At 46.7% G+C, this 16,032-nt stretch overlaps 1 protein-coding gene across 2 annotated transcripts in view; it reads right to left on the bottom strand.

Annotated features, from left to right (window-relative positions):
• Positions 1-2,388: 2,388 nt before the first annotated feature.
• PPP6R2 (protein phosphatase 6 regulatory subunit 2) overlaps positions 2,389-16,032 on the bottom strand; it is a 744,860-nt gene continuing 731,216 nt past the window's right edge. The window contains exon 25 of one of the 2 annotated variants that reach the window (XM_078677857.1): positions 2,389-5,556. In XM_078677857.1, coding sequence (XP_078533983.1) covers positions 5,505-5,556 — 52 coding nt within the window. In that variant the 3' untranslated portion in view covers positions 2,389-5,504. The remainder of the gene's footprint in view (positions 5,557-16,032) is intronic. The other variant, XM_078677853.1, reaches the window with a different exon arrangement.

Here is a 16,032-nt window from a genome sequence, read left to right as displayed (position 1 = left end):
CGCATTGCATAAATGAAGTAAAGGGTGAAAATATGCCAGGGGCCATTTGTCAGGCAACAAATCAGATTGAAATGTAGGCGATTTTGTTGTAACGTGCTGGAATTAAAACTTTGACAATGACCTGGAAATGAAGCAGGACTAGTTCAACTGATGGAGTAGAAATATTTAAAAAGACAGGTGCCCATGTATTAATACTCAGTAGAGAAGAGGAAGGAAAGGTAACAAGGGCTTCACACAAATAGTGCACAGCTCTACAAATTATGTGCCTAATGTCAATTTGGAGCATTTCATAACTTATGAATAGATTTTACAATCAGAGTGAAGCAAAAGAAGCGTAAAACAAATAAAAAACAAGGCAACACGCCTTTTCTGTGGATGCATCCAGAATCTGGAAAAATGTCTCTGTACTCATTAGAACTGCCTCATATCTGCTCCAATTTAGGAAAGCGTTGAAGACGGCTCCTTTACAGAACACTGCACCAGAGTGGTGCACTTCTGCCCCAGACACTAGCTCCTTCTCCAATCGCTCGTCGACTGTATCCTTGCGTTTAACCCTGCACAACGCTCCGCTCACATTTGGCAAAGTTTACCATATATAAATAATATACATACAAATTATTTAATTATGACATAGAAGAGCTAAGATTCTGTTAGGTCAGAGTGGTCATGCAAGAGAAAACGTTATTCATGTACTAAACCCAACCCTTCAGCCTTGGCCATTCTTGATCACGGTTTCAGTCATCCGGATTGTGGCTTTCACACGAAACCCACTTTGATTGATTTACTCAGAGGATTGCGTAGTATTGGCTGAACTGGCAATGTTCCAGGTTCACAAATCAACTACTATTGGAATCTCTTGGTTTCTTGGCTGCCAGAAAACATGTAGTTGAAACGAAAAGCAAGCAAACAAGTGCAAAACATAGTGATGCTATCAATGTGATGCCTCTACGAAGTTACCAGATGACTATAGAGCTCAAGTGCACCATGTTCCAAGCCCTAGCCTCTCTTTTTACAACTCACTGTCTTCAGGTAGGTTAATCCAAGTGGTTCAGTTTAAAGCAACCAAGTTTAAAACCACTCAGAATTAATTATATTTTTAAAGGACCGGAAAATTGTGCACCCTATGACATGGAGTCATCTGGTAAACTTACTTCAACAGGGTTATGACCCTGAACTGCAACAATCGAATCTTTCATTTGGAGACATGGGTAAATCATCTTATTAGAAAATGTATAGCTAAAACCATAGACTAGAAGATGAAATCAGACACTCCTCTCCCAATGCCGTACTCCCTCCCCCAGCTAGTTTGACTTAATATCCTCGAGTCTCTCCTGTTTGTACCTTCACAACACAGCATACAAGGTATCACGTCTTATCAACTTGCGTAGCTGTCCTTGTCGCACATCTATATTTGCAATCTTTGTACATGCTTCTGTGTCCACCCCAGAAGGCCTGGCTTTGTTTCTGCTTATGCCTTACACATACTTACACATTTACGGAAAGCCCTGGCAATTCCATAAGAATCATTATACCACAGCTTTCGGACTAGATGCGCAAGTATGCATACATTTTATACACATTTAATACATGTGTGTACATAAATACATATAGTATTATATGTATAATGTTGATAGATACTTATCTATATACACACACACACACACACACACAACACGATTGTCATACTCCCCAAGATAAGAATATGTTAGTATATACACGTTTAAACAGATTCCTAAAGAGAGACTGGGACATAGGTGAATTTTAACACTTTCCCCACCTCCTTTGCTGCTTTTAGGCTCGCCCTTTCCCAGAGCTCTTTTGTTATTAATGCATTAACTTAAAGAAATAATCTACCCCATATAATGAGACAAACAGAACGTGGAACGCACTGATTCCATGGTTGGCAGCAAATGCAGGTTTCATAACATCCCTAAGCAGAGCAGCTGTGTCCGAACATGTCAGATTCAGACTAAACACACAGTGTGAATGGTGAGCGTCAACAGCTGGCAAGGCCAGTGCCCTCCATACTCTTTCAAAATGGAGCTGCACAAGGTGCTCTCGTATAACTGCATTCAACAAAAATGTCCGCCCTTAACACACTATTGTTCAAATCCCGCTACCCTTGTGGAGCTCAGACATGGGGTGATGAGCTCTGCGAAATTATAGGTCACGTCAGAAGTGGCAATACGCATAATACTGAAGGTCTGCTGTGCTATGTTGGAAAGAAGTTCATGCAGTTCGCATGAACACGTCACTACTCTTAGGATGGCCGACATCTACCCTGTGACAATTTTAGGATTTTGGAAGATTTCCCTGATCTCCCAGTCAGTGAAAAAAGGAAAAGTGAATGAAGGTGTTTTTTACAAACGTCTCAATTAATCAAGAAAATGCAGTCAAAACACTCTTTTAATAAAAAATCAAAAGTAAACAGGAAATGGGCCTTGTGACTGGCTAATAGGCTGAAGTGGTAACCCAGGAAACTAAATCGGTGTCAAGTACAAAGTATCCCTTCCCATCCCAACAGTATGATCTCTTTCCCTCTCTGCTGCTATCAACTTACTAGTTCTGACTGAAAATCAGCCACCTTGAATTTGACTTCCGTTTAAAATGTAAAAATATATATATTTTTAAAACCGTGTCTCGGGCAGAAGGAACAAAACATCCCATAATATCCTTTTCTCAACATAAAAAAATAAAGGTTAAACGTAGCTATAGTAGACCTACACTAATCGTTTGGGTAAAAGCTGTTGAGTCAATGCCCGTTCTGAATTTCCAGGACATGAACACAAGATCCCAGAAAGGACTGTATGCAAACTACTTTCGCCTTGAAGCAACCTGCAAGCCTCAGCAGTCCTGGTAAATAACCAATGTACACTTTCATGGCACATTTATATCACACCTCAGTTTCAAAGTGTTTTAAGGCAACACAAAACCTTTGGAAGCGGAGTTACCCCCCACCTAAAAAACTTTTTAAAATCATGCAATACAATTAAAATGAGGTTTCCTATCTCACTGAATTGCAACAGTGTGTTGCCAAAAAGCAGTATTATTTCAAATACAATTCCACAGAATGCTAAGCAAGCTGTCAAACAGTATGTATTGTTTTTTTTGGACGCACTGTAAAGTTTGCACCACCATAGGTTTGCAGATTGCTTCGTATCATGGGAATGTGCTCTTAAAAACAGAGTATTTTATAACAAATCCAGATTAACCGGAGTCGTGTAATAAACATTTAGTTTGGGCATTAAAAGGAGTAGCTCTGCAATGTGAATCCTCCATGATCTGCCCGAGGCGGCCACGGTGGGGCTACCAAACGGGCTGCAGCGGCATCATTCAATTAAGGTATACCTCTATGGGAAACGCTCACCTACAGAACACTGGTCAACAAGCAGCCATGGCACAGAATTTAGCTATAACCTTTTTCTTAGAGGCATATGGCCAGATTTTACTGAATGGTTATTGCAGCAGCTGCAGTGCTTTGTTGGTGGCAGGTCTTCCTCCCCTTGGAGGTTAACGGCTCATGGGTGATTGATAAATTATACAACACTGACCTATAACGGAGTCTTCAAGTTTGTATCTTTCCTTCCCTGGGTTCCCATTCTGTGTGGAACCCTGCCACGGCGACCGGCACTGGAGGGATGACTAACCCCTTCAACTTACAGTCAAGCCAGGGTTCGGGGGCTCTCTCTATCGTGGCCTATGAGATTCTCGAAAACAAGCCTCGCGTGGGGCAGAAAGGTGCACATCACTCTGCTCCCAAGGATGAAAATTACAGTTGTGAATGGGCAAAAGGAGCAGGTGAGTGAACTTAGGTCCTTTCTGCCTGCTCATAAAACATTTCTCTTTTATATAAAAAATACATCTATCTTACCAATTAATGCACTGTACAAAGCGTGCAACGGAGGGTTTCAACCCATGAGAAAGGCCTCCTTTTTCACAACACATCTTATTGCTTCCATAATACACCAATAAACGTAAGATGTACCAGTGCCTCTGAAAGTAACTTGATAGCAATCGTTAAAATCATTAAAAGCAATCCCACCCCGTGTCATCTCGGCTCTCTGACGTCACACCTCCAGAGGCTCTATTGCAATAGGTCAGATGCACGGGCCCACATAAGGAACAGGCACGGACTGCTGTGGAAACAAATGACCTGTGGAGTTCACTGCAGATGTCGGACAGACCCATCCCGTCTAAAACTTGAGGCGTTTCCCAATCAAGCGCAAACCCTAAGGGTGTGCAGGGGCTGTATCCAGGCCCCACTGTCACTGGATGGAGATAACACATTAAACTGCAGTCACAGGGTGAAGATCGGCAGGCCATTCAAATCATGCCACCTCACGTCTGCCGTGCATGCTCTTGAGCGGCAGGCAGCCTCTCAGCATTCGGTGCATTGCACTGTGGTTCTCGGATTAGAGCTGAGCAACAAAAAGGCCTGGCAAAGTGTGCTCTAGGATGGTAGAATAGTGGAATATGTGCATACATACTAACCTTTTCCTTGAAAACTGCATTCACTGAAAACCAGAAAGAGTGATATTCTTCATCGCCTTGACTGTCCCACCCCGCAATAATTCCATGTGAACCCAAAACTGCATGAGACATAGGAAAACCTAGCATGTCCCTGGTACGTTGTTTGTGCAAAATGTCATGTTTCGTGCTGTCCATCTATGGCAGCGACCCTGTGGACGGAGGCCCTGTGAGGACATCCCGGCTTATGTCCCTGTTGCATATGCTCAAGTCGTTGCTGGCTTGCATTGATGAGTGCTCGCGTCCGAAATTCACACTTATTCGGCATCCAACAAAGAAACAAACGATTCCTCGGACAGTGGTGCTGATGGGCCGGAGCACCGAGGTCAGGCGGTTTGAGGATAGCTCCCTGTCCAGCTCAATACCTTCGAGCGCCTCTCCCCAGTCCTTATCACCGCGTCCTCCGGAAAGGTGTCTGATAAGGCGTTATTGCTTTACAAACTGCAGCACAACTGCAGCCCCAAAATGGCAGCTCTGAGCGGAACCTTTGGTGGCACACCGAGGGGCATGTGGGGAGAGGACGTGCCTCCTGCGGTCAGTGTGCATGTCCACATCCTTCCACGAGCCTTAACACACATCTTAAGAGGCTAACGCAGAAGGGCGAGAGAGACAGACTTGACCGAACATGGGGGACGGGCCAGGGCGAGAAGCAGGCTGACAACATCCTGATGCGTCCGAAGCGCAGGTCCTCCGGCGAGAGAGCAATGCTACATTATCAATGACACAATCGGTTTCAGAGCTTTAGTTGCAACAAAAAGAAGGCTTTCAGGTCTGGATGTGGCTTGGTTTCCTTCTTTTCTATTTCTGATGCGGTCTCTCCCGAAAGTGCTCTCCACAATGCAGCATTTCCCCCCCCAAAAATTAAAAAAGTAAAAATAAAAAAATTACAGACACCAATTGCATCAGCAGGTAGTTTTCTGAAGTAGACGCAGCCCGGCCTGGATGGTCATGTCCCTCCCTGCCAGGGCTGAGTGACATCATGCAGGCCCGTTCAGGGTAGTTTCAGGGCACTGCGTTGCTTCTTCTTTGCTGCAAAGAAAAAATATGAAAAGAATTAAAATAAAACTTTGTAGGAGATGCAAACAACATTTACTAGTAATGGTAGCTCTTCTAACAACCGCTCTCCTGTGACAGCCCCACTCCTCAGATTCACATACGGTAATTCCCAGACACGAATCTGGAACACGGCAACAATTTTTTAAACTAATAAAAAAACATGCGAAACACATTTGTGGTATCTTATGCAGCCCAAGCTTCCGAAGAGGTCATTAATGAATCTGCGGCAAAGCTTCAGAGCCGGGGGCCTACTGTTACCGTCGAGACTTTAAGCAAGCTGGACTCCGGTAACACCCTCTATGCCGGGTCAACTAAAAACTGCAGACCATTCAGTACTCGACAGGAAGAATCACTCTCAACCTACCACACTACACTCACATCACAACACACTGAAGGAGCTCCACTGTCTTCCCACACACAAACAAGCACAATCAAACGCCTCACCCACACTTTCAAGCACTGCAGAACCTCCCAAGTCAAAAATTGAGGTTGCAGCATAGCCCGGATTTCAGATCCCACTAAAACGTACAGTCTTGTATCAATAACACATCTATCTGCCAGTATGCACCCTATCATGTCTGGCAGGACGTCCGACCCTGTGTTTCACTGCCTTATATCCCTCTGTACACTCACTGCCTGATCGTTCACTTTACCCTGCCATTCATCTTCCACGTGTTCTCTCCCCTTCCACTCGTTCTACCTGTTCACCCCCTTACTTCTTTTAGTACCTTACTCCTTTTTCAATACCTCTGCTTCTTTTCATCTTCAGTAACATCTCTCTGACACATCTCTGCACTTCCTTTACATCAACGCACCCCTCTACCTCAGTCTTTATTATTCCCTCTTCCTCAGCTGTCTCTACCCGTCTCTGACACACCTCACCCTCTCTCTACCTTGCCCTCTCACGTTCTACGACTGCGTTATTCTCCCCTTTCCATCTTTGATTTACCTGTCTCTGCTCCTGAATCTTTTTCTTCTACACCTCACTTCTTGGTCTACCCTTCACCCCTCGCTACCCTTCTGTTTGCCTCACTACGGTCTTTACCCGACCCACCTTTCAGTGCCTCTTCCCATTTCGCCTCCCTCCCTCACAGTGCTCTCTTAGCATGCATCTGTTTCTCCCTTCACCACCATGCCTGCCTTTACCCCTCCTTACCTTTCTAACCAGCCTAACTTTCTACCTTCCTGTTATTCCTGGTAGTGAACCTTTCATTTCACGCCTCCGGTTGTATTACTTACGCATTCAAATTGAGTAGGTAATTGCTGTGCTCCCAATTCGACATCGATACCCAGTCCCCTAGCCTCTCAACATGCCCAGATATAACACGCACTGGCATAGCCAATAGGTCTTGCCTTTGGGACCTGCTGCATAACTAAATACTTATAAGGCCCCAAAGGCGAGACCTATTGTCTATGCCATTGCTTGTTTTTCTCAGCTTGGCCTGAGCATTACCCGATCCTGATTGTCTGCCATTTTAGTCCCGCCCCTATTGATTAACATTAGCCACGCCCCTTCATTTGCCAGGTTAGCCCCCCTGGAAAAATTTCTGCGGACGCCCATGAGTAGACCTCCAGAGAAACAGGAGCTTAGAACACTGTAGCAGTAATAAACCTACAGTAAAAGTGGTTAATTAAAAGATTATTTTTCGAAAACAGTTTTTGAGGGAGATGTGTTCGACCATCTCGAGTATCAGTCTAAACAGCAGTGCTTGAAGAATGTGCGAAATGATTTCAACATTGTAGTCTACATGTTTAAGATAAATTGCTGCCTTGTATAGCGAGATTTCGAAAAACATGGAAAAAAAACCTGGTAGTCATTCTGCTAATAGAATTAAGCCTTATAGGCAGCTGCCAGTGGCTATAATTAAACAATAGTATCCATTGGAGAGGGCCCTCCAAGGTACTTATTGACAAGAATGGAGTCTAAGGGCCCAAGACAAAGCCGAGAACCCCACCCGGCCCTGGTAAAAAAAAAAATAATAATAATAATAATTACCTGGGAGTGCTCCTCCCTTCGATTTATTTATTTTATTCAAAGTTTTATATAGCGCGAACAAGATCCTTACAGATATCAGAGCGCTTCACAAAGACAGGGTAGGGGCAATAGGACTGAACAGAGGTAATGGGAGCAATATAGTAGTCACTAACGTGATAGGATAATAATAACATACATAAAACATATCAATATACAATCAAATAAACAAGTAATATAAGACGGCACAAGTCATTGATCCCACTACAGAGGAATTCAGGTACACCTTGGGTGTGTGGAAGGCTTGTACCAATGTTTTAGTATAGAGAGAGCACTGAGTGGGGGCATCGGGAGAGTGAATCAGTGAGCCAACGTGTATCATATATTGGTCAGTAGTACGAAAGTAGCGTAGTAGTGTCCCCATCAAGTAGAAATATAGTGCCAAAGGACAAGGTGAGCAGTGATACAAAGCAATGCAGGGTCTCTGATCCAGCACCTATAAGGTTCAGGAGATCTTGGCCAGAAGGATGGTTTTCACCTCTTTCTTGAAGAGTGCAGTGGAGGAGATACGCCTGGTTTCAGGAGGGAGCGCATTCCACATCCTGGGTGCCATTCCTGAGAAGGAGCGCTTGTATGTTTTCTCTTTCCGGAATCTAAGAGGTTTCAGGAGTAGATTTTTTGAACTTCTATTGGATCTCGAACCTCCTGATATAGACAACTTTTGAGCGAGGTAGTTGGGTGCATTGTGGTGCACGGCCGCATGTGTCATAACTGCAATTTTTAGCTGTATTCTGGCTTCAAAAGGCAGCCATTTTAGGGACTTTAAGTCTGGGGATATATGCGAATGTTTTCTTGAGCCAGTAATGAGTCTCGCGGCAGCGTTCAGGGAGGCTCTTAAGGGTGCTGTTGTGGATAGCGGGAGTCCGCTGAGGGCCACAATTCCGTAGTCTATTCGAGGGATGACTAACGCTTGTACAGCAGTTTGGAAGTCTTCAGCAGGGAGGAAGGGTTTAATTTTCCTCAGTGTGTTGATTTGGAAATTAGCTGCTTTTGTGGCTTTGCTGACGTGCTGCTGCATGTTGAGCTTGGCGTCAAGTGTGATGCCTAGGGACTTCGCTGAGTCCACGATGGTAGGTTGGACATTGAGTGCTGTTAAGTTATTGAGCCATGTTTGGGTGGTGGAAATTTTCGCCGGGGGTGAGATGAGTAGGAACTCAGTTTTCAGAGCATTTAGTTTGAGGTGATTATCGGCCAGCCAAGATTGAGTGCTAATAAGCGTGGAATTCAAATGTTTGATATCTTCTGGGGATTGAAGCTTTAGGTAAAGTTGTGTGTCGTCGGCATACATATGGAATTGAACATTGGAAGCTTGGATAATACTGCAATTGTTTAACACACCAATAAAATTTGGGGTAAAGCTTACAAAACTGTTTTTCTTGTACGGTAGGTTGAAGTTTACAAGAAGCATACCTACTCGATTCTCTTTGGCTGATTAGGCTCACCATTTTTGTTCCACTGAAATGCCTAATCGTGAATACCTATATGCGAGGGCACACAAAGGAGAATGTAGAATGGGGCCTGCAGATTTTAGTGAAAATATAAATTGCTTGCTGGCGGTTGTATACTAATTTTAGGAATTGTGGTGAATCCTAAAATTATTTTAATCTGTCAAAAAAGCTGATCCCCCCTGCTGGGATTGGATGAACCGTGTTTTGTTTTTCTCATAGAAATTACAGACGGTGCATCAGAAGCTGAAACAAAAGCACATTTTCTATCAATCCAACAAATACGTGCCATGTGAGAATAAAGTCTGACAAACTGACAGCAGCAGTCGAAAGCACATTTTATATGAATCTACAAATATGTGCCATGTGAGAATAAAGTCTGACAAACTGACAACAGAAGTCTATCAGATGACTCCACAGTGTTCCAATCCACCTTCACCACAAAGTTCTAATGAACAACTAGTGCGCTAAAATTCTAGATACAAGCCAAATGTGAGGCACAAGTGAAGAGTCATGTTCCTGGAATCAGAGCTATAGAACAAAAAACATGTCCCACAGAATAGACTGCTGTAAATTGACAAAATGAGGGGTTTCATTTTGACATAGGAATTTTGGTTAGTATTCCTGAGAGCTGAAAGAACAAGTTACTTACCTTTGGTAACGATGTATCTGGTAGAGACACAGTCTAGCCGCAGATTCCTTAACTTAGAATATCTCCAGGCGTCAGACTGGATCCGGAAAACGTTTTCCCCCAGCAGTACCTCTGCACGCTGGAGGGGGGGGGGGGGGGGGGGGGGAACGTCGTCGTCTGGCTCCGTCCTGATGTCGTCCACAGAAGTGACGTCAATGGAGACATATAAGACCCCCTTGGCGTGCAGACGTCAGTTTTCTGCAGTGAAACTTTTCCGCACCGCAACGCGGAGCCACTACAAAAGCTGTGAAAGTATAGGTACAGAGTGCCCAAGAAAGAAAGAAAAAGAAAGAAAAACCTTTGTAACAACAAGTATAAGAAACCATCGCATGTTGAAAAGTACTCAACACTTGGAGGGACCGGTTGAAGCGAACAAAGAGCCGCCCCACTAAAATTCCACCAAGTAAAGAACCGTGCCCCCCTAAAAAGGCAACGGCAGAGGAAATTAATAACATGACCATCAAAGTACAGAACGCAACCACAGGATGGAACTGCACAACAGACAGTCTGTGAGCAAGTATGCAACTGAAAAAGGGGGGGGGGGGAACAGGGCAGAAAGCAGTGACTTATGGTCCGTGACCAGAATAAAACCACCACTTAGGAATGGTACCACACCCCCACAATGACCTATGCACAGAGCATAGTCCAATAGAAACGCAACCCAAGCACCTGCAGCAGAGACAAGGAGACCCCAAAAACAAGGGGAGACATATGAGGGTGGAGGGAGGGGAGAAAATATAATAAAATCCATGCCGGATGGAGTAGTAGCGAAAAGCACATCACCTTAGGCACCCAAAACAAGAATAGGGGGAAAGCCAACGTGCCTAAAGCAGAATGACACACCCTGCCCCTGAGGTGGGTGAACTAGAGCACCCCTTAGGAAGACCATGGGCACCTGAAAGGAGGCAAGGTGGTAGAACCCCCACCTGGAAACGGCGTTACAGAACGGGGAGGATGGGCGGGCGTTAAGGGATCTGCAGCTAGACTGTCTCTCTACAAGATACTTCGTTACCGAATGTAAGTAACTTGTTCATCTGATAGAGACATCTAGCCGCAGATTCCTTAACTTTGAATAGATACCATAGCTATACTCCACTGGAGGAGGGTCTGCGACCAAACCCCACCATGTCCACAAAGAGAGAAGACCGTCAAGAACGGTGAAGGAAACAAGGTGGGGTCCGCAATGCCAGCGCACCATAAGGCTCAGTATTGTCAGCATAACTGACACCAAACCTGAAGGTTAGGGTGGAGCAACTGACACAAACCATGAAGGTCAGCCTGAGCAAGGGAAGCAACGTACCACAAGTAATCAGAGGACAACAAAAAATCCACGGTCGCCAGACAGGGATGAACCGAAGGCATAGGACCAGAAAATCAGTGCACAACAACAGAATATGACAGAGTCCCACAAAAAGAGTGAAACTGAGGCGAGGACCCCAGGGTCCGAAAGAGACAAAGGTCCAGAGAAGGGATGCCAACCAATGGCATGGCCGGCAGAGGCATCATGCCGAAACACACAACCCTGACTACCAGGAGGCTCATAGATGTGAAGGGCAAGAGTACACGGAACCAAGTAGTGTGTATCTTGAGAACTAAACCACACAAGGGGGAACTCAAGGAAGCAAAGCAGCAACATATGCGGACCGACCAGGCATTCAACCAGGCAATCATACCCATGGAAACAAGGACCAAGGGCGACCAACAAGCTGAGCATGCCCAAGACTAGCTCCCCTGAGGGAGAGTGTGGAGAAAAGAGAAAGAAACAAAGGTAAACCAGAAGTACGCTCCTAAAGAATAGACAGGCGTCCGAAAGGTAGAAACAGAATCACCGGCTGTGAACCGGAGTGGAACAAAAGTCCAGCCACAAAGAGGGCAGCCTAACCTCCCGATCAGGATGGAAAAACAATCCCCGCAACACAGGCGGGAATACGGACTACACACTTCAAGAAGAAGAAGAAGTCAGTAACATGCAGACATAAAAAGTCTGAGAAAGGGGAGATATGTATACAGGATGAATCCAGATATAATCCGGAGAATGTGGTTAAATTAGTCATGGAGCCAGGAGAATAACACCTAGGCTGTATGCGACAAGGACCATAGAAATCCGAACCCAGGCCGAGCCCCCCCCGAGGAAGGCCAGGGACACAACGCAAAACGGAACAGAGGACCGTTCTGATAAAAAGTGGACCACTCATAGGCCCCAAGCCTGTCTCAACACCAGGAAAGAAGGCCACAGCAAAAGTGCGCATATACAAGACACTGGCTCAAGGAACCCAACGGGTCCCCTATGATAACACAAACACAGTATGGAGCACAAGTGGCGACAGAAAGAACCGATCCGGAGCGGACCGGGCGCCCCCACCAGGGACACGTGCCCACGCCCAAGACCGCCAACTGCGCATAGGGCAGAAGGAAGTCAAAAGGAGGAGCCAAAGCAAGGCAGGGGGACGTAAAAACCCCTCCGGAGCGAGTCGGGAACGGCAGAGCCCCAAAAATACACCAATATCAACTGCGTACACAGACGGCTGAGCGTGCCATGGAACAACCGTAGACAGCGCTACAGAAGCAGCAGGAGAGGGCCACGTCAGTCCGTGGGACCCAACCAAGAGTATGAACCACCACAGCAGGAAGCAAGGAACAGGGAGAGGCACAGCAGAACCCATGGGAAAGTCCCCAGGGGGGTTGAAAATAGCAAGAGATCTCCGAACCTTCTTGGCAAGGAACAGCAGCTACACAAAAGCAAATGAAGACCCCACATAGAGTACGGCACATCCCTATAAAAGCAAGGGAAACCTCTTGAGATAAGCTCATAGGCAGAGATCAAAAGAAACACAAACAGCTGGACCAGCTGCAGTAAAGTAAGAGAAAAAACATCTGGCTGAACAGCAATACAATCTTCCTGAGACGACCCTCTTGGACCCAGAGACAAACAGAAAAACAGTGACAACACAGTCACACGAAAACACAGATCCACCATAGGGAACTAAAACCCCGAAAGTCAATGAAATCCTGAAAAGAGACGCTGGACTACCGATTCGGCATGGTCGTCAAACAAATGGGCTCCATCAAAGGGCAAATCTGAGTTGCTCCCAAATATTTTTGGGGAAACTGCCATCGCGTAGCCAATTGAGATGGCCATAGCCCAACCCACGGAGTCAGTGGTGTCCATGGCTGACCGGTTGGTAAACTGCACCATGTCACAGCCATCCAGAACAAGCAGGAGCAGGTCAGCATGAGGGCCCTCGGCAGAGGGAAGGAGTAGCTCAATGGAGTCCCAAAGGGCAGAAGTAGCCAGAGCAAACATGCAGATCGTGTTTAGAGATCAAAGGCCGGAGCTAGTGGACACAAAAACATTGCGGCCACATGACTCCAACCACCTGGACTCCAGAGTGGGAGGAAGCAACGGTGGAGGAGAGGAAGGAAGCGCAGCCTGGACTACCAGTCCATGAGCCCTAGATGAAGGGACAAACAGGCAGGGTCATCTAGAGCCAGTCGGTGGTGATGCCCCACAGCACGAGCCACGGGGTCACCTGACGAGGGTCTGGCCCAAGTCACCAGAAGGACATCATATGCCAAAGGGCAAAAGAGGCTCCACATCCATCGAGCCCTATTGAAGAAGATCCAACAAAGGATCCGAAGGCAGGGAGACCACGGGCGGCTGCATTAGTTAGACATGTGCAGCCCTACTAACTGCCCTCACAAAGTCAATGTTGGCCTCCGTGGCCATTCGAGGGGGAGACAGCAGGTCATCTGTTTGGGAGGGTTGCAGGCTAATCCGTCCTCCCAACGAAAATGAGCCGGCTAGTGCCCCATGGGATTTTGCTCTGTGGCGCATGGTAACACCTGTGTGGGCAGGGAGCCCACTGGGGTCACGTCCTCCAGCAGAGGGACAACCTGGGACTGGACAGACATCGAGACCGCGTCGGGTCGGCACCAATGGCCTCCGTAGAGGGCTCATCCACCCGGTGCCTCGCCGGCATCGATTCGACCTCCACCAAGGCCTGAGCCTGTGGGGAGGAAAAAACAGGAGGGCTAGACGTTAGAGTGGGATGCCCATCGGGCCATGTCCCGACGTCGCAGTGACTCCAGGACCGTAGTCGTGGCACTCGGTCGGTGCCGAGGGCAAACCCGCTGGCGAACCCCTGACCTGAGTCCCTACCCCCGTGTGGGGCCCGAAGGCACGCCAGGGAGAGGGGATGACCCAAATATGGCATGCAGAGCCCTGGAATAGGCTCCCATCTGGGTTGAGGAAAAGGGGACCCCTACGGAAAACAGTGGAACTTGCTAGCAGTAGGGAAAATACATAAAGGGTAAAAGTAAAGCTAGATACAAGTTAAATACTTATTCTTGGTGATTTAGTACAGGCTATAGATACACCAACTTAAATATCTATGAGAGGGCACGACCAAGGATATTTATACACAACGCGGGGAAAGGCGCCATCTTGGAGGGAGGAAGGGTTGGCGGTCTAGTGGCAGGACGCCTCCCGCCCTCCAGGATATTTAAACCGGGCTAAACAATCACCCTGTGTACTTGTTACTCTCCCCTGAGGCGGAAAGCCGGGGGTTCTATTCTCTTTTCTTGTGGTGACAGAAGCGACTATTTTAAGATTGGTATATATTTTAATGGTAGCGCTTTTAAATCGCACTGCGTGAAGTAGCGAAAACTTTTAAATCTTGTGTATATTTTAGTGGAAGCGTTTTAATTCGCACAGCATAAACGCGCCCTCGTGTGCAGGATTTACGTTGCACCGAGGCATATTCCCTCACCTTTCTCCTCCCGGCGTGGCCGATTAGGGGCTCACAACGCGGGGAAAGGCGCCATCTTGGAGGGAGGAAGGGTTGGCGGTCTAGTGGCAGGACGCCTCCTGCCCTCCAGGATATTTAAACCGGGCTAAACAATCACCCTGTGTACTTGTTACTCTCCCCTGAGGCGGAAAGCCGGGGGTTCTATTCTCTTTTCTTGTGGTGACAGAAGCGACTATTTTAAGATTGGTATATATTTTAATGGTAGCGCTTTTAAATCGCACTGCGTGAAGTAGCGAAAACTTTTAAATCTTGTGTATATTTTAGTGGAAGCGTTTTAATTCGCACAGCATAAACGCGCCCTCGTGTGCAGGATTTACGTTGCACCGAGGCATATTCCCTCACCTTTCTCCTCCCGGCGTGGCCGATTAGGGGCTCACAACGCGGGGAAAGGCGCCATCTTGGAGGGAGGAAGGGTTGGCGGTCTAGTGGCAGGACGCCTCCCACCCTCCTCTGTACAGTATAAAATGATGAGGCCATTTCGTCCGCGCAGCGGGCGCGCCGGCTGCGCGCCGAAGGTGCGCCAAAGGCAAGCCCGTCTGCGCCCGTCCGCGCCGGACACGGGCCTATCGGCTGCTTTCGACACGGTTGACCATAAGACCTTAGTCAACCGTGTCGAAAAGATGGGCGTGCAAGGCCTAGCAAAAGATCTATTAGCGTCTTTTCTGGCAGAGAGATCCCAGGCAGTTATACTGGGCCAGTTTGAATCTGCTGAGTTATCACTGCCATGTGGGGTACCTCAAGGTTCATCCCTTAGTCCGACACTATTTAATATATACGTGTCGGACCTCGCAAAAACCATCAAAGCGCATGGGATGAACCTTACCTCATATGCAGATGATACACAGCTGATACTGGCGGTCAGAAATGATGGGGACACAGTGGCGGAAAGTTTCAAAACAGGTATGCTGGCCATTGGAAAATGGATGTCAGCAAACTGTCTGAAATTAAATTCCGATAAAACCGAGGTGGTCACTTTTGGCCATCTCAGCCCTAGCTGGTCCCCAACTTGGTGGCCATCTTCCTTTGGAACGGTACCCAAACCGGTCACGAAAGTGAGAAATCTGGGCGTCATCTTTGATGACAATCTGAATTTCATGGCTCAAGCCAATCAGACGGCCTCCACTGCTTTCTATAAGTTACGACTGGTCAGGAAGATCCTTCCTTTTCTTCCCAAAAATGTGGGCAAGACATTGGTCAGCGCTCTGGTCCTATCAGCATTGGATTACTGCAATGGCTTGTTTGCTAATGCTCAAGTCAGGATTATCAAGAAAATGCAGACAATCCAAAATGCAGCAGCCAGACTTCTCCTTAACATCCCTAAAGTCAAGCCTATAGCTGAGACCTTAAGGAGTCTCCATTGGCTTCCTGTTAAGAATAGAATTAAATTTAAAACACTGTGCATCGTCTACAAGTCATTACATCATCAAGCGCCTCAAATTTTGAGCGATCATCTTGTCCCATATATTCCCACTC

The sequence above is a fragment of the Lissotriton helveticus genome, chromosome 1_1 (genome assembly GCF_964261635.1).
Source record: "Lissotriton helveticus chromosome 1_1, aLisHel1.1, whole genome shotgun sequence".
NCBI lineage: Eukaryota > Metazoa > Chordata > Amphibia > Caudata > Salamandridae > Lissotriton > Lissotriton helveticus.
Note: the sequence above shows the minus strand (reverse complement) of the source record. Positions and strands in the feature narration are given on the sequence as shown.